We start from the raw sequence: 25,136 nt of genomic DNA on the forward strand, positions 1-25,136 counted from the left end.
GTATTCAGCATGGGTGTGTTTTCAGGTTGGTAAAGAATCTTATGTGCAATTAAAATTTGGTTGTACTGAAGTTGGTTAGGCAATTCAAACCACCCTAAATGACTTAAGTTATGACAGTGGTAAGTTCTGTATGCAGGTCCAATGGCAAATCTAGCAGTGTTATTATAGGAGCTTGATAGTTTGTTAAGGTCATTTTTACTCAAGTTTGTGAATACGGGGGAGGCATAAAGGAGGGAAGAGAGTAAATGAGTGCGGGCAATAACATTCCTGGCTAGTGGAGTTAGGAAGGGTTTAATCCTGTATAGTGAGCCAAGTTTTTTACTGACTGCTTTTATAGTTTGGTTAATATGCATATCGAACTTAAGGTTATTATCAATTATTACTCCAATAGTTTAGTAGAGGGATCAGGTGATATGATGATGCCGTTGTTTGACTTAACAGTAAAGGTAAGTGAGGAGGACCTACGGGTTGGACAGAATAGTAGCAGATTTGTTTTCTTAGGATTTCATAAGAGTCAATGGTTAAGGAGCCAGTTTTCAACTGTATTAAAAACATTTTGGGTTAAAGTCTGTAGATCAGAGGGGGAGATGGCCGAGCAAATTAAAGTGGAATCGTCAGCGTATTGGATACAGGTTGCATGCGGAATTACTGTATGCAGGTCATTAATAAAGATCGAAAATAGGAAAGATCGAAATATAGAGCCCTGGGGAACATCAATGGTAATGACAAGAAGGGTTGATAACTTGTCCTGCCATAGGACAGCCTGTTGCTTATCATTTAGGTAAGACTGAAACCACTGGATAGTCAGATTATGTAGGGAAAAGGTTCTAAGTGTGTTTATGAGTAGTTGATGTATTACCATGTCAAAGGCTTTAGAGAGATCAATAAAGAGGGCAGAGGAAAGATGACTTTGCTCTTCAACCAGGCAGTTTTCTGTAGGAACTTTGAGATCAAAGGAATTGGAAATTTAGGATCAAAGGAACTGAGGGATAAGCATAAAGCAGATCGGGGGGACAATCATACAGAACAGCATCCTTCTGTGATTCCCCCTGGGGGGGGGGGGGGTTAGGGCAAAGTAGCTGCTGGACTTGTTGTTCATGGAAGGTGCAACGCAACTGCAGCAAGGCTGGCTTCTCTGTCAGAAAATCAGTTCTGCTACATTCTCGTAGAGGGATCACTCATGAGGTCATAGGATTTATCTGCTCAGTTTGTCTGTTAACACTCTGGACTTCCCCAGAATGTGCTTTGTTATAAGAAAACGGTTGGAAGAGATCACCCATTGCCATTACCTGAGTGATTCATGATACAGGGGGTAAGATCTGGTTCCTCCTTATTTGTTGATGTACCAAACCACTTTGAATCACAATCATTCCTGATGGGAGGGCATTCTGAAAGGTCTGCAACACTAAAAGCACTGCTCTCAACACTAGAACATGCAAATTGGACTCCTCAGGGGACCATGTGCTTTGGGCTGTCTTTCCCAGGTAATGCCCCCCCACTCCCCACCCCAGCTGGGAAGCATCCATGGTCACAATGGCCTTGGGCTGAGAGGGGATGAATAAATGGCCTTGTAGAAGTTGTTCTGACTGAATCCAAGACGTAAGATCCCACTTGCATATATTGGTGATTCGTATCAGAGCAGATAAAGGAAGATGAAGTATTGACCATTGTGAGACCAGCATCCATTGAAGAATACTCATATGAAATCTGGCTAAGGATAGTAATGTTTTTGCTGCCGCCATTGATCCCAAAGCCTGAAGGACCAAGCAGGCTGAGATTCTGGTACTGCAAACTATATTTTTCACTTGTCTTCTTATTGTCTAAACTCTGCAGAGAGAAAGTGAGGCTACAGATGATTTTGTGTTGATCATGCTCCTATGAACTCTAGAATTTGACTTGGTTCTAGATGAGAATTTTTGTAGTTTATGGTTATTCCTAGAAGGGCACATGTCTGGATCACTTTTTCTCTCGCCATAATGGGCTAACGCCTGGTCAGGGTGAAGATGAGTCAGTCATCTAAGTATGGAAACACTTGGAATCCCTGCAGTCTCAAGTGAGCTGCTACTACTGTCTTGCATTTGGTAAACATCCTGGAGGCTGTGGTGAGACCAAAAGGCAGAACCCTGAACTGGTAATGACTGGTTCCCAGCCGGAAGCATAAGAACCTTCTGGATTGCCTGTTCATTTTTATATGATAATACGCATCCTGAAGATCTGTCGAGCACATCCAATTGTGTATATATATATATATATATATATATATATATATATATATATATATATATATATATATATATTCACACACACACACACACACATATATATATATATATATATATATATATATATATATATATATATATATATATATACATACATATATACATACACACATAAATATAGATAGCTATAGACACACAGACACACACACATAGTAGCCTGACTGGAGGGAAATTACCAAAATGTTGAGAAAGAGGAAGAAGTAGGATGATATCATGATAAAACTTAAAAAAGATACATCTTTCCTTTACAAATGAAATGGAAATGTCATTATAAAATAATCTGATGCAAGCCAACTTCAATAAACTTAACATTCAAGATTACGATGCTTCCCTTAAAAAGTTATTGGTAATTAACACAGCTGAATAGAGATACTTTTTTTTCTTACATTTTGTAATTTTGTCTATAAAGTTTAAAACTTTATTGCAAATAAAAGTTTGTGAAAATCATATGTTTCTCCTCTTTTCTGAATCCTCCCGGATAAATTTTACATTAAAAGAATTCTCACTTTCCCCACACCCACTCTTTTTCCATAATCACTAGGCATTTAGTTTGATCTTTTGTTTATACTCCTCACTAGGCTGTCCTACGGCCAAACCCCTCATCCTGTTATGTACAAGTTCTTGCCTCTGATGCCTTGTGCAGTTCCAGTGCACTATACCTTTGATCACAGCTGTAACCTTGGTCAATGTACCTCACTCCTCATTTAGCTCTCACACGCAAAGACAGAAGGACAGACAGACAAAAAAACAGAGATCTCCGTGCAGAGCGGAATGGGAAGATTTCCCTTTAATGCACCGTAGTGCGATCTCGGAGTTGGTATATTTAACGAGTGGGGGGTGCAGGAGGGCTTGCCCCCCTGCTTAGAGCGTTCAGGTAGGTGTTTTGTGTAATTTATTTATTTTTATTAGATATTCAAACTTTTGCAAGTTTGATCATATAGTGTCGACCATACGGTAGTCGAACTTTCAAACATTTGAGTATCTAATATAGACCTCTTTTTTCTCCCTTCCCTACCAACCATCAAGCCCCCCTCCCCCCAGTAATTGGACTCTGCCCATTTTTTACCCCTAGCAGGGAATTACACCATTACAGTAAGGGGCAACATTCCTACAGAGGGGCCATTATACAGAATACAATTAGGAAACCTAGTCTGGTTACCAGGAAAGTAAAGATATCACATATGTTTCATTTAATTTTGGAAATAAATTGTAAATTTTTGTAGTTTTTCTATATGTGTTCAAAGTAGCTTTGCTTTTATGATACTTGTGGATGTGATTCAGAGATATGGCTCACACTGTGTAAGGCCAATACACAGAGAAAATGCGGGGAAAATATAAGCCCATGATTCAAAGGTGAATATAGTAGGGCTACAAAATGAATACACTACTCAGCATTGATCAGGTTGCTAGTGTGCTACATATACAAATGATCTGTACAGTATGAATAAGCGCTACGGCAATTAAGAGGTAGCTGTATTACACATTAAGCCTGCCAAAAGACACTGTGTTACATCACAGGTGCAATGGGACACTAGTAGAACACAGGTCACTGTACTACAATAGAAGCACAGCTTGTGATTCTCAGCTACCCTGCGAATGCACTAGTGTACCTGTTTTCCACTATACTGCCCATATAATACAGCTACTGCTACTCTGGCAGCAATACTGCATAGCAAAATACCCACTATACAGACAACATGTTTCTTTGTGTGTGTGTGTGTGTGTGTGTGTGTGTGTGTGTGTGTGTGTGTGTGTGTGTGTGTGTCTGCGTGTGTACATTTTAATTATTTATTTACACTTGTTAACCAGGTACGTAGACTGGTCCAAGGCCACTTTCAGCCATGATCCAGGGCAAATAGGCAAAATAATGAATACAAATTACAGAAGAATTTAGACAATTAATTGGGAACACATTAATAACAGTGACTGTTCAGAAAGAGAAACACGCTTCTTAAAAAAGAAATTTAGAATGATGTAAAAGAATTATGCTCAGCATATTGAGCTATAAGAAAAACAATAACAAAAATAAATCTGTAAGAACTAAAATACTTAAAAGTGACAGTCAAACATGGCAGAAATATTATTTTAATGGGTCTACTCCTAAATACCTTAATTTCAGAAACCCGATTTTCCAAGGGTAAGTAAACAGTTTTGTGTGTGTGTGTGTGTGTGTGTGTGTGTGTGTGTGTGTGTGTGTGTGTGTGTGTGTGTATATATATGTATATATATATATATATATATATATATATATATATATATATACATATATATAAAAAACACACATACATATATGCACACCCTGGCATATTTAAAAAACAAAAAAGGTCTATGTTGGTAGGGAGGGAGTGGCTACTGAAGCAGTGTTCATTCAAACATTTACTATTACGGTAAGCTTACTTACACAACTGTACTATGCTCATCATATTTATCACTGCTGCAACAGCCCTACTTATATGGGTAGATTAACCAACCTTACTTTTGGGAGGTGGAAGAGGAAGAGTCCAGGAGCCCCTGAAGACTGGTCCTAGCAAAGCCTGATCTAGATCTAGAGAAGTAATCAACTTGTAGTGCTTAGTAAAAGTATGGATAGAGGACCAAGTTGCTTCCTCTAAAATTCTTCTAGAATCCAACCCTTTCCAAAAAGCCACAGATAAAGGCAAGACCATGGCAGAGAGACACTTTACCCTGCCTTGAATAGTTTTGTTATGGTAACTATAACAAAAGAACTACCATCTGGAAATAGTCTGTTTTGTCACAGGTTATCCCTTCTTCTTACCTTCATAAGAAATGAATAACTGATCCAAAGATCTGAAAGATTTTGCTCTGTTAAGATAGTACATGAGTTGTTTGTGGACATCCAAAGCATGAAGTATCCTTTCAATCTCATTTTAGGTTCAGGAAAGAAAACAGAGACATGGATAGCTTAGCTTCAAGTAAACTTAGATACCACTTTAGGCATAAAAGAAAGATTAGTTCCCATGTGTTCAAGCTTAATGCCAAGAAATGTATAGTTATCCCCTTTGGAAAAAAACATGTACCCATGAATTACCACAGGTGGCAGGACACTAAACATCGAAAGTGTGATGACAGACTAAGAGACACAGGTGGACAGTGGCCTCACTTTCGATAACCACATCGCCACAACAGTCAGGAAATCCTTCTATGTGGCACACCTCATCACTAAGGGCTTTTCATTCAGAAAAAAGGAGGTCATTGTCCCACTGTACTCATCTCTCATTAGACCCATTATAGAGTATAATGCCCCATTTGGTATGTACCTCACAAGACATCTGCAACAGCTGGAAAGGCCACAGAAATGCCTCACTAAAAAGAATCACAGGCCTAAAGCAGATGCCATATGCTGACCGTCTATACAAACTCCAGCTATACTCTGTGGCATATCGTCTACTCAGAGGCGATCTCTGCTTAACATACAAGGCCATGTCAAACCCTGAGCTGTTGGACATGCTCCTCTTAAAGAAATCCCAATACCTCAGAGCCACACACTCCAGGGATCTAAACCTTGTCATCACAATGAACAAAACATGCTGGAGGGATAGGTTCCTGACCCAGAGACTTTCCATACACTGGAATAGACTGTCCATACATGTCAAGCAGAGCGCCTCATTGGCCCTCTTCAAAAGGAACCTTGATGATTGGATGGGAGATAGGAAATTCACCCCGAGGATCATGTCAGTCACCCGGCTAGACAGGGGTCCAGAGAAGTAAATATTGTGGGAAGAAATATCAAGGGAATTGTTATGGCTAGGCTTGCATAGGCCCTAGGGCCGATAGCCTAGTACCAACCTATGAACCAAAGAAACCCTTACTCTGTGGAAAATGAGAAGGCTCATTCACTATATGACCTTGCAGAGGTCAGAGCAATCAACAAAACAGTCTTCCATGTTAACAACGCCAAATTAGGCAGATTAGCTGATACAAATGGAGCAAGTTTTAGCTTCTCTAACACAAAACTAAGATCCCAAGAAGGACTTGCCAGTTTTCTTAGAGGTCATTTATGCAAAACCCCAAAACATTTTGACATAAGACTGCATTGAAAGAGTAGGATTCACGGGCAAACATGCTGAAATGGCTGAAAAATTAACCTTGATGGATGAGTAGAAAGACCAAAGTATAGTAACTCACACAAATACTGTAAAACCAGGGAACAACTAGCCCTGAATAGATGCTAGTTATATTGTTGACACCAACTATAAAATCCTTTCCATTTGCTGATATATGATTTTCTATTTGCAGGCTTTCTTACCTGCATTAGTGCCTGCAGCATGCCATCAGTAAACAGGTGCCAAAAGGGAGTTAAGACCCTGTCATCCAGGCAGTCAACTGATGTCGACTGGGGTTGTATCAAACGTCCTTGTTCTTTGTGTGAGTAGAATCTGTGAGAAAGGTTGTAGCAATTGTCCCTGGCCATTTCCAAAAGAAGAGAGAGTCCCAGTTGCCTGGACCAGAATGGAGTCACCACAATAATCTTAGGGGATTCCTTCTGAATCTTCAGAAGTATCCCAGCCATTAGTAAAATTGTGGAAAAGTATACAGCAACATTTCTAACCAAGGGAACGAAAAGGCATCTGTCTTCCAGGCCTTCCTGCATGGGGGTCCTGAAGCAGAATTTCTCCATCTGATTGTTCAGAGAGGAGGCAAAGAGGTCTACTTGAATTACTACCCACAGACAGACCAAATCTTGGAAGACCACCTGATCCAGTTTTCATTCGTAGGTTTTTGCCTTTATCCTACTCAGCTTGTCTGCCACACAATTTTATTCTCATGGGGTGTAGAAGGATACCAGTAGAGTGACAGTGTGCTGAAGCTGTTTCCCAAACTACCGCAGCTAGTCTGCAAAAGAGGAAGACCTTGTACCCCCCTTGCTTGTTGATGTACCACATGAAGTGGTACTGTCTGTAACAACTTGAAGACATCCAGAGGACCAAAGATGATTCAGGGAGTTGAGTGCCTTGATTAGAGCACATATTTATATGCTTGATTCCATCTTTGTTGTTCCAGACACCTTGCACTTTTATCCCTCCTGAAACTGCTCCCCAACCAGGTCAGAAGCATTTGTGGTGAGTGACTGCATTGGAGCAGGAGGGGAGAAGGGGAGACCTGGATTTAGTAATATTTGCTGCCTCCACCAAGTGATTTCTCTTCTGACAAATCCCAGAATTGGGATTTGAAAAGATAATTGGTGCTGGTGCTACGACCAAAGAGACTTCAGATACCACTGTATCTTTCTCATGTCGAGTCTTGCCAGGGGGTATCATGAAAATCATAGATGCCATAGGACCCAAAATCCTGAGGTAATCCTTCGCATTGACTGAAGTTTGAGTAGAAAACCCTATAAACATGTCTAGGAGTAGACTAGTGGAAGAAAAGTTCTTTGAACTGAGGTGTCTAACAGACACCCCATGGTCACAATCCTGTCTGATAAGAGTCAAAAAAGACTTTTGAATGTTTTCTTGGAATCTCAGCTTGTGTAAGAGATCACTCATCCAAGTGAGAGATTCCTGACACTTTAAAAAAGATTCTGCAAAGACAAGCAAGTCATCTAAATATGGGGAAATGTGGACAACCTGCAGCCTGCTATGAGCTATAACTGGAGCTAGACACCTTGCTAACACTCTTGGTACAGTAGATAGTGCAAAGAGTAAGGCGAAGACCTGATTATGTAAAAAAATCGTACAGAGTCCCTGAATCAGCTTACCCCTATCATCACACTTTATGATAACCTTTGCAACAAAGGGACCAAAACTAAATTTGTATCCAAAGGAGTATTTAAAATTTCATTTATCACATAATCTGGGAGGATCTGCGAACACAGCCATGCAAGCCTCTTCAAAACAGTACCAGTGGCCATAGCGCTGGAAGAAGTATCAACAAAGTCGTACAGACAAACTTTAAACAATGAGTTGTGGCTTGTAAAATGAAAACTAAAGAAACTAAACCATTTAAAGCAGATTTTTCCTCACAAGAAACTACAGACAAAATATTTCTCATACTTTCACAGTCAGTCAAAATAAACTTTAACATATGAGCCTGACAATTCAAAATTCCGAAAATCAAACCTGCAGCAGCATAAACTTTCTTCCACATATATACCAAGTATTTTCTCATCCTTATCAGAAAGAGTAGGATTGGAACTAACTAAATGTTTAGCAGCAGCAGGATTAACTAAAGCTATAGCTGCAAGATCAGGTTTAGGATGAGTGAATAAAAACGTAAAAGACTGAGGAACTTTATACAATCTATCTGCCCATTTAGGGGTAGTAGGCTGGCTGGCAGGAAAACTGTAACAGCTCATAGCATTTTCTGAGGGACTAAGAAAACTCAGTGCTCTACCACTGAAAACACTGATACATTCTGGAAATAATTTCAGAGATAGAGAACCCTCCACTGGGAGAACCACACACTGTGTTCTACTCTAAGTCTGAATCAGAAACCTGAGAAGAAAACTCTGCAAATGTCCCTTCATCTTCCCATCCAGATTCAGAATCTTGAATGTCTTCAGGGAAACAGGATTCTCTCTTTCTTCTACCAGAAAACAGCTTGTAAGAAAGATCAATAACCTGGATCTAATTTAGTAAACCACTCCTGTCTAGAGAAATGAGAAATTTGAGGAGAAGCAGAAACATGTTTAGTTTTCCGTTTTTTTTTTTTTGTTTTTTACAATAAAAATGGGGCAAACACAGTTGTTAATAGCAGCAGCAATTTCGTCAGGGATAGGCACAACATTCTGATTAAACAGGGAAGCCTTCCCTGTTCCCTCTCCCAGGGGTGATAACAGTGGTTCTCCATTTCCACTGAGGGGACCCTAAAAGCTGCAGAGGATGTGGTTAACCCCTGGTCCATTGTGCCTGTGGGTGCTACACTAGAGTGATCCAGGGTAAAAGAGAGACCAGCTTTGGCCACAGTAATCACTCACCTGCAGCTGAAGCAAACTGCTTGCCTACTGTGGTGGCAAAGGGTGTTTCCTTAACTTAACCTTGCAATAAGACTGGTAGTTTGCTCCATGGTCAAGCTGAAAATAGTGCCCCTTTTCTCGGGTAAAACAAGCAACAAAGGCCAGTAAAAATTTAAAATTGTTAAAAGTCACATTTCTCCACAAAAAACACAGCAAAAAAAAGCATTTTAATACACCTTGCCAGCCCCCAAAAAGTAAAATAAATGTGGTTTCTCCACAGAAAAAAAATGGTTTTAACTACTTTTAAACTGACAAGTAAAAGGAACACTCACATTTAAAAGTACAGTTAGGTTTCATGACAGTCCACTAAAACACAAACTCCTGCCTTTATAAGAAAGAAAGTATATTAAAACAATATTTTTTTTAAGAAATGGAAAGTTTCCCCCCAAAGTGAACTTATCTGCCAGCAAAGGGACAGCAGAATCCTAGAAAGTGGTAGTGTGAAAGTTCTGAAGAGCTTGGAGCTCAAATCTGTGTTTTCAGTAACCTCAGCCAAACTGCCTGACAGTTTAAGAGCGTGTAAGGTTCCCTGAAGCTTATCCTTGGTAGGATATAATCCATATAGCTAAATCTATTGCAACAGTGATCAAAATGATGAACAGCAACATTGTTAAAAGAAAAAAAAAATGTGATAAATGAAATAGGTAGGAGGTCAGGTTTATATGACACATGAAATTGTTTATACTTTAGGGTTACAAAACTTGGTTTATGATTTGTAAGTTAGTCATTCATTGCAAAATCTGGTCCCTAAACCTTCTAAACCAATAGTTCTTGGATCAGACGGCAGACTGCATATATGTGATATTTATCCTATCAGTGCACCTCTGAAGGCTCTGATGTATCTGGTACAAGTGGTAGATAGATGTTTTGTTTATTTACACTCCTGGTGTATGACCAGTATTTATTTTTACTTTTGGTGCATCACCAACAGTTTACCTACACCTCTTACTCAGTACTGAGGCTAAAAAAAATCCAGTAAATCTGTGTAGTGAATCCCTTATGTGAATGTCCCTACATTCATAACTGATGGGCTCGGAGCCGAGAATCGGCTCCGACTCGGCCGATACACTAGCACAAAGTCTCTCACTGGCTGGGCCAACCCCCTTATCCCAGGATGCACCACGCCCAAACCCCCAGATCTTGTTTGCCCCACAACAACTCACTCACAAGAGCCACTCCAACTGTACAATAGTGTTTCCTCCAGATCCAACAGGTAGGGGGAAGGAGGGCGGGTACGTACGAATGTAGGCGAGATGGATCACATACATCTATCGTTATGGTAAGTACATAACTAAAAGATGTAATGTGATCCTATCTCGCCTACATACATAACTGATGGGACAGCGTCCCTAGCACCTAGATCCTGGGAGGCTCACTGGAAAACACTCCTGAGCACTGTGGAACCAAAGGACGCCCGACCTCTAGAGGCCACGTCCAGCTTGTAATGAGAAATAAAAGTATGTGGAGAAGCCCAAGTGGCCGCTGCACATATCTCATCCACCGACAGTCTGGCGTGGAAGGCCACTGAAGTAGCCATAGCCCTAGCAGAATGCGCTTTAACTGGAAATGGAAGGTCCCTTCCTGTTGATGTATAAATAAATGAAACACAATCCCTAATCCACCTAGCAATAGTGGTCTTAGTTACTGCTTTGCCAATCCTGTTATCTGCAAAGGCCACAAACAACTGGTTCGATTTCCTCTGCTGCTGTGTCCTATCCAAGTAAAACCTCAGTTGTCTATGCACATCCAACTGATGAAGTCTGTATTCTGCCTTGTTGGAAAATTTTGGAAAGAAACTGGTAGCTCTATAGATTGCTGCAGACAAAGAGCAGAAGAAACTTTTGGAAGAAATGACGGGTTTAGTCTTAGAGATACTCTATCTTTGTGAAAGATCAGATAAGGGGGCTTAACAGAGAGGGCTTGAATCTCCGAAACTCTTCTGGCTGAAGTAATAGCTACCAAGAAGGCAGTCTTCCAAGATAAGAACTTTTGCTCACACTTGGCCGCCCAAAGGGAGGAGATGTCAAGGCTCCTAAAACTACATTCAAATCCGATGGCAAAACAGGTTGCGACACCGGAGGGTGAAGCAACCAAGCTCCCTTAAGAAAGGCCTTACACAACTTATGACTCATGAGTGAAGGCTCAAAGGCAACATGATAATTAGAAATCGCTGCCAATTGGACTTTAAGCGTGGACACAGCGGAACCCTGTCTAAAAAGAGTTGCCAAAAAATCTAATACTGCGGACACTGGGGCTGTCAGAGGGTCAAGGTTGTGCTGCTAGGCCCAAACGGCAAACCTTTTCCATTTATTAGAATATATCTCCTTAGTGGAAGCTCTGTGAGAGGAAGACAGAATCCGGACCACTTCAGGCGAAAGGATATGCTGTCTGACTCAGGTCGGAAGTGGAGCAGCCAAGCCGTTAGCTTGAGAGTTCGCAGTGATGGATGGGCCTGACCTGACTGAAGAGTCAGGAGGTCTGAAGCTGGGTCCAGAATCCAAGGATCCTTCACTGCATACTTCCGAAGGAAAGGAAACCAAACCTGGCGGGGCTAGTGTGGTGCGATCAAAATCATGTTGCTTCCCAAGCAGATCGCCTTCTGAATCACCTTTGACAGTAGTGGGACCGGAGGGAAGGCATAGAGCAGACCGGAGGGCCAATTGTGGACTAGAGCGTCCCTGGGTGACCCCCCCCTGGGGGGGGAATCAGGGAGAAGAAACTGCTGCACTTCGCGTTCCAGGGGCTGGCGAAAAGGTTGCAACAGGGAAACCCCCACTTGGCGGAGATCCAAGCCGCTACTCGATCGATCAGGGACCACTCGTGAGGCATCAGAATAACTCTGTTCAGCTTGTCTGCTATCACATTGGACTTCCCCGGAATGTGCGTTGCCACTAGAAATCTCTGGGAAGCGATCGCCCAGTTCCAAACTCTCATGGCTTCTCTGCAAAGAGGATAAGACCTGGTTCCTCCCTGCTTGTTCAGGTACCATACTACCGCCATATTGTCTGAGAAGATTGCAATGGTACCCTTGGGAAGAGAGCTGTGAAGTGCCTGCAATACTAGAAGCACTGCCCTCATTTCCAGGACATTGATGTGTAAGTGGGTTTCGTAATTCTGCCACGTGCCTTGAACTGTCTTGTCCAGATAATGCCCCCCCCACCCTATCTGAGAGGCGTCCATGGTCACTGTGGTGATGGGGGAGAGGGGGCAGAAGAGTCGCCCCTGGTTCAAGTTGGAGGAGAGGAGCCAGCAACGAAGATCTCACCGACACATATCCGTAATGAGAATCGGGTAGGACAAGGGCAGATCTTGGTACGACCACTGGGTCGACAGGAGCCATTGGAGAATTCGCATGTGCAATCTTGCCAGAGGGACCAGAAGAATGGCGGCCGCCATCGACCCCAAAGGCTGAAGGACCATTCTGGCTGGGGCTTTGCTGCAGGGTAGTAAGGCTAGGACTTGGTTCTGTAGTATCTTTATCCTCTCTGTAGGAAGGAATGCTCGCATCTCGACAGAGTCTAGCTCTGCGCCTATAAAGGCAACACGCTGTGATGGCAGCAATACAGACTTTTCCCAGTTGAATGTAATTCCTAATAGATGTCCCAATTCGATGGTAGCACTCACGGCTTGAATAAGAAGATGCCTGGTGGGGGCGGTGAGGAGCCAGTCATCTAGATACGGAAACACCTGGAATCCCAGACGTCTCAGGTGAGCCGTCATCACTGCCAGACATTTGGTAAACACCCTGGGGGCTGTGGTGAGACCAAAGGGCAGGGCCCGGAACTGGAAGTGACTGGCTCCTAGGCGGAAGCGTAAATGTATCCTGGAAGACCTGTTTATCTTGATGTGATAATAGGCGTCCTTGAGATCGATGGAGCACATTCATACTCCTTTTTCCAGCAATGGGAAAATGGATTGCAACGTGACCATCTGGAACTTGGACTTCTTTACGAAGCGGTTTAGGTGGCTGAGGTCCAGAATGGGTCTCAAGTCCCCTGTTCTTTTTGGCACCAAAAATAACTTTGAGTAAGTTCCTAATCTGGTCTGGTCTGCGGGGACTGGCTGGATGACTCCCTTTCCAAGTAGCTTTGCGACCTCTATGGCTGCTTGATCCCATTGACTGGGTGGCACGTCCGGGATTTTCCTTGATGGTGGAGGGGGATGGATAAAGGGAATGGTGTAACCTCCTGCGATGATATGAAGAACCCACTGATCCTGAGTGATGGAACCCCAGGCCCTTGGATGCTCCGAAAATCGACCCCCGACTAGCTCCGGAGACGCACAGTCGGGCAGTCCCTCAGGGACGGTGGAAGGAGGAACCACGAAAGGATTCGCGGTCTCCTGTGTTGCTGGGGCCTCCGCCTCCTCTAGGGCGACGTCTTCCAGAATAATTCCCCCCTCCTCTGCCTCTGGAAGGAGGGTCACAATGATGGGCAGGGAAAGAATTTTGGGACTTTCTGAACCACATCTTTCCTCCCCTCTGCACCTTGGGATAAGGTCTCGAAGGGAGCGAAAAATGGGCCCCAATGGCAGACAAAGTCTTACCCTTCTGCTCGTATCTAGTGAGTGCGTCTTTCACCTTGGGTCCAAAGAGAGAGGACCCATCGAATGGAGCGTCTGTGAAAGAAGACTTGAATGCCTCCGCAAAATGACACAAGCACATCCAGGCTTGCCTCCTAAGGGCTACGCCAGAACTCGCTGCCCTACTCGCCCCTTCAACTGCATACGATATGAGCCTCATGGACGAGTTAACAATCGACAAAAGGGTAGACAGTTGGGCGCTGACAGACTGCGTCAATGCCTCAGGCACGTTACCCGACAGGGTATCTCCCAACTCCTTTATGAGATCCCTTTGGAGCCTTGTAAAATGACAGAAATAATTCAGCAACCGCAGGGTAAAGGTCGCTGAAGTCAGGGTACGCTTCCCGTACCTATCCACGCTCCTGGACTCCTTGTTAGGAGGATGGATAGACGTAAATGCCTCTGCCACATCCTGCTGGGTGGCAGATGCCACAACCATAGCATCCACTGGGACTCCCTTGGTTAGAAACTCCTTGCCAGGGGGTGCAGATAAAAATTTGTTGGGGCGAGAAGGAACTGGCTCCAAAGAGTCACGGTGCTCCCACACCCTTCGACAAATAAGGTCCAGTAATTCATCGAAGGGTGGAGACACCCAGGAGGCGGAAGGTTGGGCTCCGAAGGCCTTGAGGAAGACCGACTCCTCCGCGGAAGGGGTTTTGGATGGCCAGTTGCCCCTCTGTCTCAAGATCTCCAGGACATCGAAGAATGAGACATCGTCAGAGAACGACTTCGGGGACCCTTCCGCATCATCAAGGTCGGTGTCCGAGGTGCCAGACTCATCTGGGGAGTCTATGTGCTTCCTCTTGCACAACTTTTTCCTGGGGGGCTCTTCAGGCAAAGACTCTGAAGGCTACTCGGAAAAAGGGGGACCACACATGGAGGAATCCTCAGGCCTCGGAGCCGCGCCGTCCGAAGACAGGGGGGGCACCAGAAGCTCTAGTCGCCGTGTCTAGGGAAGGGGTCGCAGACTCAGGTGAAGTCACTAGAGATTTGTCTAGTGCACTCCTCATAGCCTTGAAGGCGGGTCCACCAGAATCTGATGAAAGGCCCGCCTGCGAGACCATAACCGGTGTCGGGGTCCCCCTAGCCGAGGCGCCAAGGGGGAGACTCGGGCCGAAACCAGAAGCCCCGAGCAATCCCCCTCGGGCTCGGCTGAGGAAACCCGAGAACAGACAAGGTTGGAGCTGAAGACGGCGCCGACAGGCAAGCAGTGGGTCTCGGAACCGACTCGGGAACCTCACCAGACTCTGTGAACCCCGTCTCCGACGACACCAGGGTTGTTGGAGGAGGAAGAAACAAAATCGAAATGGTTGGCTCCGGCCGCTGGGCTGGGGCTGAAAACAATTTAGATAAAACAGGTGACTGGAGGAGCCTCTGGACCACCCTATCCAAATCCGAATCTGAAAGCCTGGAGGACCTGGAGGAAACAGACTGGGGGGGGGGGGGGGGCGAGAAACTCTTTGAACCGGCTCCGAGGCAATGCTGGAATGTCGACTCCTAATCGGCTCCAGAAGGATCGGAGCTGAAGAAGACTTGATTAGCACTGAGACCCCCTTCGGCGCCGACGGTTCAGGAGCCGAAGAAACCGACCCTGGAGCCGAAACACTCACCTGCGGCTCCGAGACCAATGGAGCCGAGGAAAACTCAGAGAGAAATTCTCTCTCCTGCGGCTCCGAGACCAATGGAGCCGAGGAAGGAGACCGAGACTTAGATCTTCTCTCCTGTGGCTCCGAGACCATTGGAGCCGAGGAAGAGGACCTAGACATAGATACCCTATCCTGCGGCTCCAATATCAGTGGAGCTGAGGAAGAGGACAAAGACTTAGTAATTTTTTCCGGCGGCTCTGACGGACTTGTCGGAGCCGAAGACTTCTTTTTCTTCGATTTCGAAGAGGGAGAAGAAGATAAAGCTTCCTCAAATGCTGGTTTTAATAACCCTTTCAAAATCAACTTATTTTTCCTCTCTTGAAGTACACGAGAGGAAAAAGCATGGCAAACACTGCAAGATTCCTGCAAGTGTTTAGCCCCTAAGCAATAAACACAGATGGCATGGCCATCTGTTAAAGACATTCTGTAGCCACATTTCGAACATTTTTTAAAGCTTGACGGCTTATGCTCTTTTTCTTTGCCAGACATGACCTACAAAGCACTCAAAACACAAGGAAGGGAAGGGAGGAAAGAGCTCTAACTAAAACACTCGACAAAAAATAGGGCAAAGGCCCTCTAACTCAAACGGGCCTAGCCCGCCAAACAGAAGGAATCACACAACACCAAAAAACAAACACAGCCAATCACAAGGTAATACAGACGAAGATAGCTATTAAAATAGCTGTTTGGTTATGAAATATTTAAGCTACGAGCAAAAACAACCCAAAAAGGCCAAAAAAGAAGGGTACTTAGCCACAGCCAAGTCGAGACCACTTTGTTACTTCAGAAGCGGCAAACAAGACCTGGGGGGTTGGGCGTGGTGCATCCTGGGATAAGGGAGTTGGCCCAGCCAATGAGAGACTTCGTGCTAGTGTATCGGCCAAGTTGGAGCTGATTCTCGGCTCCGAGCCCATTAGTTATGAATGTAGGCGAGATAGGATCGCATTACATCTAAACTTCCAAGAAGTCCTATTTTATGTCATGATGTAAGCTGAGAGTGCAAGCAAGTGACATTACCAGGATTTGAGAGGTAGAGAAGATGCAGTAAACAGAGAAAGTAAGACAGAGGTCCATGTCGGCGACTACTGGAAATTGAAAAAACATGAAAGACTTTTTAATTTATCTGGATTGCTATGGCAGCCTAGCCCTTTGATTTTCTGGGTTAGAAAATATTGAGTTCTTTTAATTTGATATATGCATTATGTATGAAACATACCAACTGCAGCATTATGTACTGAATAATCAGCCCAATAATGGAGGAATATATGTATACTAAGACATGTTTGGATCTTGAGGACATTGCTGATATCTAAATTGTCAATGAGAAAAGATTTCCTTACTGTAACTGATACTCAGTGGCAAAAGTACAAGCTCACTGCTGAATAAACTGCCTACATCTTCAACTTTTATCAACCTTAAGAGGGTTCTTGTGTGAATTTTTGTGGTAATCAATGAAAAGGACTTATTTTCCAAAGGCAACTCTACTACATTTTTTGCATTATGCCTAAGGCCACAATCAAACAACAGGTGTTGACTCTACACAGCCCTTCTTGGGGAATATAAGAGGCTGTGGAAGAATCAGTAGCAGTACTTTTCTCTTTACATCACAGAAGCAGATGCCAAAGTGAAGGGGATCAAGCAAAGAGCACTGTGGGACTTGAATGGTGACTAATCAATTACATGAAAAGATAACACCATCTCTTACCCTATGTGTATGATCAAATAGCCAGTTAGCAAATCCATTGATAATACAGAGGTTAATGTTTAAGTTGGTAAATCTAACATCTGCATGGGAAATTGTAATGAATGCCTGAGATAAGCAGCAAGGACAGAATGACTTCCATCGATAATGTCAATCACACATTCAAAAAAGAAAAAAAAAATCATTCAAATTCAGCGCACAAGACTTATCCTCACAATACTCTACTGACTAATGATAAGTGTTTTTAAGTTACTGATTTCACCTTTAATGAGACTGACTAAGATCTGCTCCACAAGTTTACAGATAATATTAGTGAGGCTAACGGTTCAAAAATTTATAGCATCAGTTACAATACTGCCCTTACACAGAGGTACCACATGTGCTGTTTTCCAGAATTCAGACACATTGGCGACCCCTAACCGGGAAAAGCCGAAAGATACAACAACCCTGTGGAAAGACTCTGATTAAAATTTTCAAGGACGCATTCAACAATAATGTACTATTAGCCAATGCCATGCAGAAGAGTGATAAAGCCATGACTATGGCCCAGGTGACTCAGTCTGGATTAGTGTCTGAGGTATCTGAGGCTCTGGCACTGGAGGATAGCACTGCCAGTCCTTGGTGGTGGTGGTGGTGGTGGGGGGGGTTAAGACATGCACTCCAGTTCAACTCGTTGTAGATCACTAACACAGGCTGGGGATACACATGGAGCTCTGCCTACATAGGAAAGGGCACTGGCTGAGTCACTGCAGAGATGGGACAATACACCAGCATGCCCCATTGTATGTCCATCCCAAGGGTAGTATGGGTTAATGCAGGTAACAGGAAAAAGTTACAGCCTAAGAAAACATCTTTCCTGGCCTCAGTATGATGCTGTACTAGGATCCTTAATCTCCCCATCAATCCAAGCCATGGCTTAGGGTTAGCCTGGAGGAGGCTAATGCAGATCTGGTAGACCTGGTGAATGAGGAGGGAACTGTTCAACTGTGAGAGCCAAAAAGAACCTTTCAAAAGAATTAAAAAAAATGTACTTTGTGTTAACATTAAGGTAGCTCGGTATACAGTCCAGGTCCACTGAGCTGTTAATTTTAGTTTTGGAAATAGTTTGCAGTATCTGGTCCAAAGTAATAAAGGGAGTATCAGTGTTACAAGAGTCAAGAGAGAAGAATTTGAGATAGCTTTGCCAGCCAGGTCATTTGTTATGGCTTCAGTATCAGTACAGATAGTGACATTTGCTTCAAAGTTTCATAAAGTATTGAATCTTCTATCACTCTTAATACAGTTGAAAAAAAAAAGCCTTACACTTATGTGAGTTTGTATTGGGTATTGTAATGTATTCATTTCAAAGTGGCAAACTGAAATACATCACTGCGGACATTAGTTATGGATTTATTCATTCAGTTATTAATCAGACATCAAAAGTGCATGAAGTAAATAAAGCAGTTGCAACTGACGACTGTGTGTGTGTGTGTGTGTGTGTGTGTGTGTGTGTGTGTGTGTGTGTGTGTGTGTGTGTGTGTGTGTGTGTGTGTGTGTGACTATGTGCACGTATGTATCTATACTTTTGTTTAGGAAAGGATTGCAATGCTTTACTCTGTCTGCTTCTCACAGCAATATGGAAAGATTACACTTCTCTTAGTAATGATTGCAGTTACAGTAGTTTTGTGTACATACAAATGCTGTACTTTCCTCTCCAGCCTTCACCTTCCATAAAAAAAAAAAAAATATATATATATATATATATATATATATATATATATATATATATATATATATATATATATATATATATATATAGTCACTTTAGAAGCTTGAGATACTGAAATGTCGAATTTCAGTATCTCAAGACCAAAAGACCGAAACTGCAAAAAATGAAAACACAAAAAAAAGACAGCAATAACATTGAAAATAACAATCCACAAAGAATAGCCCCCCCCCAAAATAAAAACAAAAAACAACACACATACCACTACCATACAAATAAGCAAGGGAGCAAGCCCCTGCCCCCACACCACCGCTACTTATCTACACACAAGTGAAAGGTAACACTAACAAGAAGGAAAAAAAAAAAAAGACAAACCTAATATAATGCGCCCTACTCTCTCATTGCACAATATTATACCTCTCTCACGAAAAACACACATACACACAGAAAAAACACCACTTTCTAAACTTACACACACACACACACACACACACACACACACACACACACACACACACACACACACACACACACACACACTCTCATACCTACCTACCCTAACCAACTTCTAAAACTTCCTAAAATGTTAAAGCAAATCACATTCCTACACAAAACCCTAAAAATTTCAAACCTACCTGACCCTCCGAACATAACCACATGTTGGCCACCACCTTTCCTATCCATACACCATTTAACCTTAAAGAGACAGCATACTGGGAAAAATAGCCCACACCACAACTACTACCGATTCAGCAATCTAACACTCGACAATATGCAGTTTCATGCAACTGCACGTTTGCTCTTCTGGTCTCAAGATACTGAAATTCGACAAAAGAAAAAGAAATGAAAAGTGCAGCTTCAATTTTCAGAGCAAAACATTTTAACTAAATGCATGGTAGCACTGTTTTTCTTTTAATCTTCCTTGTCTCTGTCAGCAGAACCTTATAGTGTAGGTCTGTGTCACACAGAAAAAAAACTCACCTGCATGCAGACCAGAAAACATGTTTGATTAGCAGCTCAGGCACTGGAGGAGCTTGAGACACGTATGTCAGCTTACTCATTTGATGGGAGAGGGACAGGGCTGGGAGGCATGTGTACTCAGGCAGGCCACGGCTGCTATTGATCCCTGGTGGAGAATATGGACATGTGGAGGGGTTTATCTACAAGTTGTCAGGGCACAGACTGATTCATCTATGCCAAGGCATAAATGATATGCTGCAAGATCTACTGCACACCAGTTCCTAGGACAGCACATGTGCAAGCATGGGGGGTGGGGGTGGGGGTGGGGGTGATCTAGGCCATAAAGGGGAAAATGACTCCAACAGTTGTGTAATACTGACCCAGAATACCTTGATCTCTTCACTGGCCCCAAATGTGGTCAGAGATAAGCAGGTTCAGTAAATCCACTGGACAAATGATAGACACTGGGACCTGCTGGTCTTCAGCTGTGGGGAAAGCAAAAACAAACAAAAAAAGAACTTTGTTGTGTACCACAGTATAGTGAGGGGAACACAATTCTTCTTAACTCCCATTTCAGTACTTAAAAGAACTGAACTGAAGCGAGGGTTAAGGGTGGTGCGAGTCCCCTTATTAATGCTACACACATCAGAAACTGAACAGAGCAGTTTTTCAATTAGTCTAGAATGTCTTAGTTTACTGCTTAACTGTACTTAGCAGAGACCTGAAAACAGAAAATACAATTATTAGTCCACCACAACAGCATTCATCCCTCATGACACATCTTAAATAAATAACATTTACTGGTATAGTTCACTTCCTAGAAGAGACTTACACTTAGAACACAAATACAGTGAAGCTACCAATGTTTTACAATTCCTACTACCTCACTTGTAGCTTTGTTTTGAAAGAGTGTGACGTAAGCAGCATGTGCACTGTTCTACACAAATCATGATTCTCAGAACCAAGTTAAGGAGGGAAAGTGTAATAAACCATGGCGAATAAATAAGTGAAAGCAATAACTGATGTTTTCTAAAACAGCAGCAATATACAACTATTTCATTTGTTTAGACCCAGTCCCAACACTTATCATGCAACTGATGACAGAAACCACTTAAGCAAAGACTCAAAAAATTATCCGGATACTCATGTGGTTACATGTATCAGCTACCCATCTGAATTACTCCTAAAATGGGCCCAAGTGACTGTCACAGTAGAGCCTGGTCTAGTATCTCCTTGTAACACAGCAAAGCAGTCTCTTCTCTCCTAGAGTAGGTGAAGACTGCCAATCAAAGTTAGTACGGATAATTCTGTTTACAAAAATGACACTGTCTTTCGTTGAACGCTGAGCTGGCACCTCGGCGTTCGTGAAAATCTACTGCCATTCATTAGCGGACCAAAGTTCTGCTGTTGCGACCCCTAACCGGGTGACAGCTTACTTTGAACTGTGAGACAAAATGAGAGCATCCCTGTCCAAATAAGCAATGGGTTTACTGCACAAGGACGTACTGCAGCCAAGTCATCTTATCTAGTGGCACAGTAGCTTTCAAATGATTACATCTTTTCACAAAGTCCAAATTAAAGCACAACAATTATACCACTTGAAAAACTACTAGACCTTTTATTTGTGAAAGTGTGTGTGTGTGTGTGTGTGTGTGTGTGTGTGTGTGTGTGTGTGTGTGTGTGTGTGTGAGTGTGTTTATGTTATTTGTCTGCAGTTTAGAGGACTGCATTTCTTTAACTCTCAGTTCAGAAACAAATGACAAAACAAGAAAAAGTCCAATTACCACACAAAAATAAGCAGTTTCTTCTTTCTTTGCATGACATAAAAATCAATTATGAGCACTCCACTTGTAAAACTTCCACACTTAAATACCACTGCAACAAAGTCAAGATCATTACCAGCTAATTCAATGAGAAAAATATTGTTGGTGCTTATTCTTACCTTTCATTGGTCCATCAACTGCTCCAAGATGCATAGATTCCAGTTCTTCCACTCCATTCTCCCTGACATCTTCATCAGCAGTATGGTCCTCATCCTGCTGAAAGTAGCCTGTCTGTACAGGGATGCCTGCTATTCCAGCTACCTTGGAGTTCATTTCATAAGCCTGATTCTCACTAGGGACATTGATCCCATCTGAGTCTTGGTACTGCTCAGCCATGCTTACACAAAATTAGTCTGAAAATGAACAGAATGAATGCTGCTATTTAGTCTGTAAAAATACCAAGTATAGAAAGTTTCAAAACTGCCTTAAAAAAAATCATACTCTGTGATCAAGACAGAAATAAATCTATCCCTCTTGTAGCAAACCGGTTTATTTTACCAAAGTTTTGCAAGAACAATTTCTAAACTGCAATTTTATATTTTCAGAACAAGTGAAATGGAAGAAACTATTATATATTCTTTCTTATGTTCTATGAAACAAACAAACAAAAAAAAAACAACTCTTACATGTAAACCCACTGAAACCTCACTCTAATAAAACACGAATTTCATCAATAACATACTCTGTTATGGAAATGCAGGAAAGAAATAAAAATGTATGCATCTGTAAGTTGGGTGTGCGTGTGTGTGTGCGTACCATGTCTTCCTTAATTCTGAAGTAAAACACTACAATTAAAGCATCTATATAGTATCATCATGTTAAGTAACTGTACAACCAAACTGTAAAACACTACAGGACAACTGCTTGGGGATAGCTCTACTTTCATCCATAAACCAAATCTACTCGTATATATGTAAGTGTGTGTGTGTGTGTGTGTGTGTCTGTATTTGTATATATGTGTATATATATATATATATATATATATCTCTATATATATATATATATATATATCTATATATATATATATCTATATCTCTATATAAATATATATATATATATATATATATATATATATATATATATAGTTTACAATTAGATTTGTGTACTGCAGTTGATCAAGAGTGACAATGTCGACTTGCAGTTTTCCAAGAGGCAATTTTGCGAACCCAAATACATCGACTATACTACATTCCATGGGTAGTGTAGCTCGAGTATTTGAGTTCGGAATATTTAGTGGAGATGGCGGCTCAGTGAGGAACAGAGAATTAATCCACTTCCTCACTGTGGTACGATTTTGGAGTTGGTATATATAATTTGCAGGTGGTATGGGGGGAGCAGCTCCTCACATGGAAATGCAGGGGGGCTTGTCCCCCTGCAAAATAGTAAAAGTGATGTGCCATTGACTCTAGAGTGTCACGGTACATTACGGTGCATAGCTTGGGTGAATGCTGTCATCTCCTGCTATGTCAAATACATCAAGCTATTGGAGTCGATGTATTCAGTTACAAGTTTCCTGCTTGTTCGCTGCTGCAATTTTCAAGATATTGGTTCGATGTTAAGGCCGACTAACGGATGCAGTTTCAAGGTTTCAATAGTAAACTTACATATATTTCTCTATATATACATATCTATATATAGATAAATATAAATATCTATTATCATACACACACACACACACACACACAGACACACACACACACATTTTATATCTATATATAGTTATATATGTCTGTATCTATACACACACACACACACATATATATATATATATATATATATATATATATATATATATATATATGTGTATATCTATACACACACACACACACACACACACACACACACACACACACACACACACACACACACACACACACACACACAGACACACACACACACATCTATATAATCTATATATGTAGATATACAGATATACGTATCCTACATCCAAGGTCACTCAAACATAGAGAAAAAAGAAAAAAGTTAAAAAAAAGAATCTCACCTCCTTTCCTCTTCTCCAAGTTATGTGACCTCACACTCAAGAACAGCATTTACGACAAAGCTATCTCTGATATGCTAAGATGTCAACAACATACAAAAAATACTTCACAGAGCAAACATTTGTGATCTGACAAAGAAGCATGCAATTAATTTTGTTCTGGGTGAGATAACTCGCCACCATAGTACATTTGGAGAAACGTAAAATGCATATATTTTTCTACTCTTTAAACAGACAGGTTCATAATACAATCCATCTCATATGTTGAAATATGTGTCATCAGTCCATCAATATTAAAGACTGTTACATTATGGGAAGGGCATGTTTATTTCAATTCAACCCACTTTATTTGTCAAGCTTATTGGTAAGAATGGTACCATAAATGAAGACTAAACAATAAGGCAATTTAAAATGAATTAAAACAAGTAAATGCATATGTCAGATTAGCTCAAGAAAATCCAATGGTCAGAAAAATACACTAGTCTTAAAGACCGGTGGGTATAATGAAGCGTAACTCAAGAATCACTGTTGGGCTATCAACTTCAACTGTAGTATGAGCTAATTTCTCCCCAAAGCAGAATGGAAGTGGACAGTGAAAGAAACACTGTTTTCCAAGTCCAACATTGAGTGCTGAAGGTGCATCTCTCAGCCTGACATCAGGAATGTACATACAGAAAGGCCAAGATGATGACCTCCTGCTGAAGCATGGTGACACAGAGGCTAAAGGTACAGAGATTACTGTGTGAGGAGCTGAATGTGAAGAGGAGCCAGACCTGGGCATATTATTCCTGGGATTCGGATACCTGGAATTCTACCTCTTATGTTCATGCTTGGGATAGTCAGATGAGCCCTCCATCCAGCCAGCGCATTAGGCCCCTTGTACCACTGCTAAATGGAAGGTGGTGATTACCTCTCATACTTACTACTAAAATTAATCCTCATTTGCTTTTCTCCTCTGTTAATTATATTTATTCATTGTTTCAACTGTCTACAGGACTTCATACCCTTTTGTGACAACACTGTTTGTGAATCAGTTCTGTTTTATTATTTTGTAAATTTCTTCACCCAGGCTGTGCCTGCAAATGGTCTGTTGTGATCAATGTATTACACTGGTACACAAACCTAAATAAATAAATAAAAGTTGAACATCACTGAAAAAATGAAGTTAATCTCTTTAAAAGTATCAAATGGTGGATTTGTAGAGTTGCCCGCGGCAACTCACCTGTGGGGATCCTGGCTTGTAAGCTGGCAACCGCAGGTACATCTGATTGATGGGTTCCTATTACGTTGTTGAATGACAACAATGTTGACTGCTCAGAAGAGCGAAACCGCCACATATCGAAGCTCGGATTGCAGTTTCGCAGTACAGTGAAGACTGGAATATATTTCCTTTCCTCACTGTAGTGCGATCTCGGAGTTGGTATATATATTTAGCGGGGTGTGTGGGGGCACAGCCTCCCAC

At 42.0% G+C, this 25,136-nt stretch overlaps 1 protein-coding gene across 9 annotated transcripts in view; it reads right to left on the reverse strand.

Annotated features, from left to right (window-relative positions):
- MAPT (microtubule associated protein tau) overlaps positions 1–25,136 on the reverse strand; it is a 1,213,302-nt gene that overhangs the window by 575,978 nt on the left and 612,188 nt on the right. For all 9 annotated transcript variants that reach the window (XM_044055189.1, XM_044055186.1, XM_044055188.1 and 6 more), the window contains exon 2: positions 21,795–22,028. In XM_044055189.1, the coding sequence (XP_043911124.1) occupies positions 21,795–22,011 (217 nt within the window). In that variant the 5' untranslated portion in view covers positions 22,012–22,028. The remainder of the gene's footprint in view (positions 1–21,794; positions 22,029–25,136) is intronic.

This window comes from Protopterus annectens, chromosome 13.part0 (genome assembly GCF_019279795.1).
Source record: "Protopterus annectens isolate FY-2018-M chromosome 13.part0, PAN1.0, whole genome shotgun sequence".
NCBI classification, from domain to species: Eukaryota; Metazoa; Chordata; order Ceratodontiformes; family Protopteridae; genus Protopterus; species Protopterus annectens.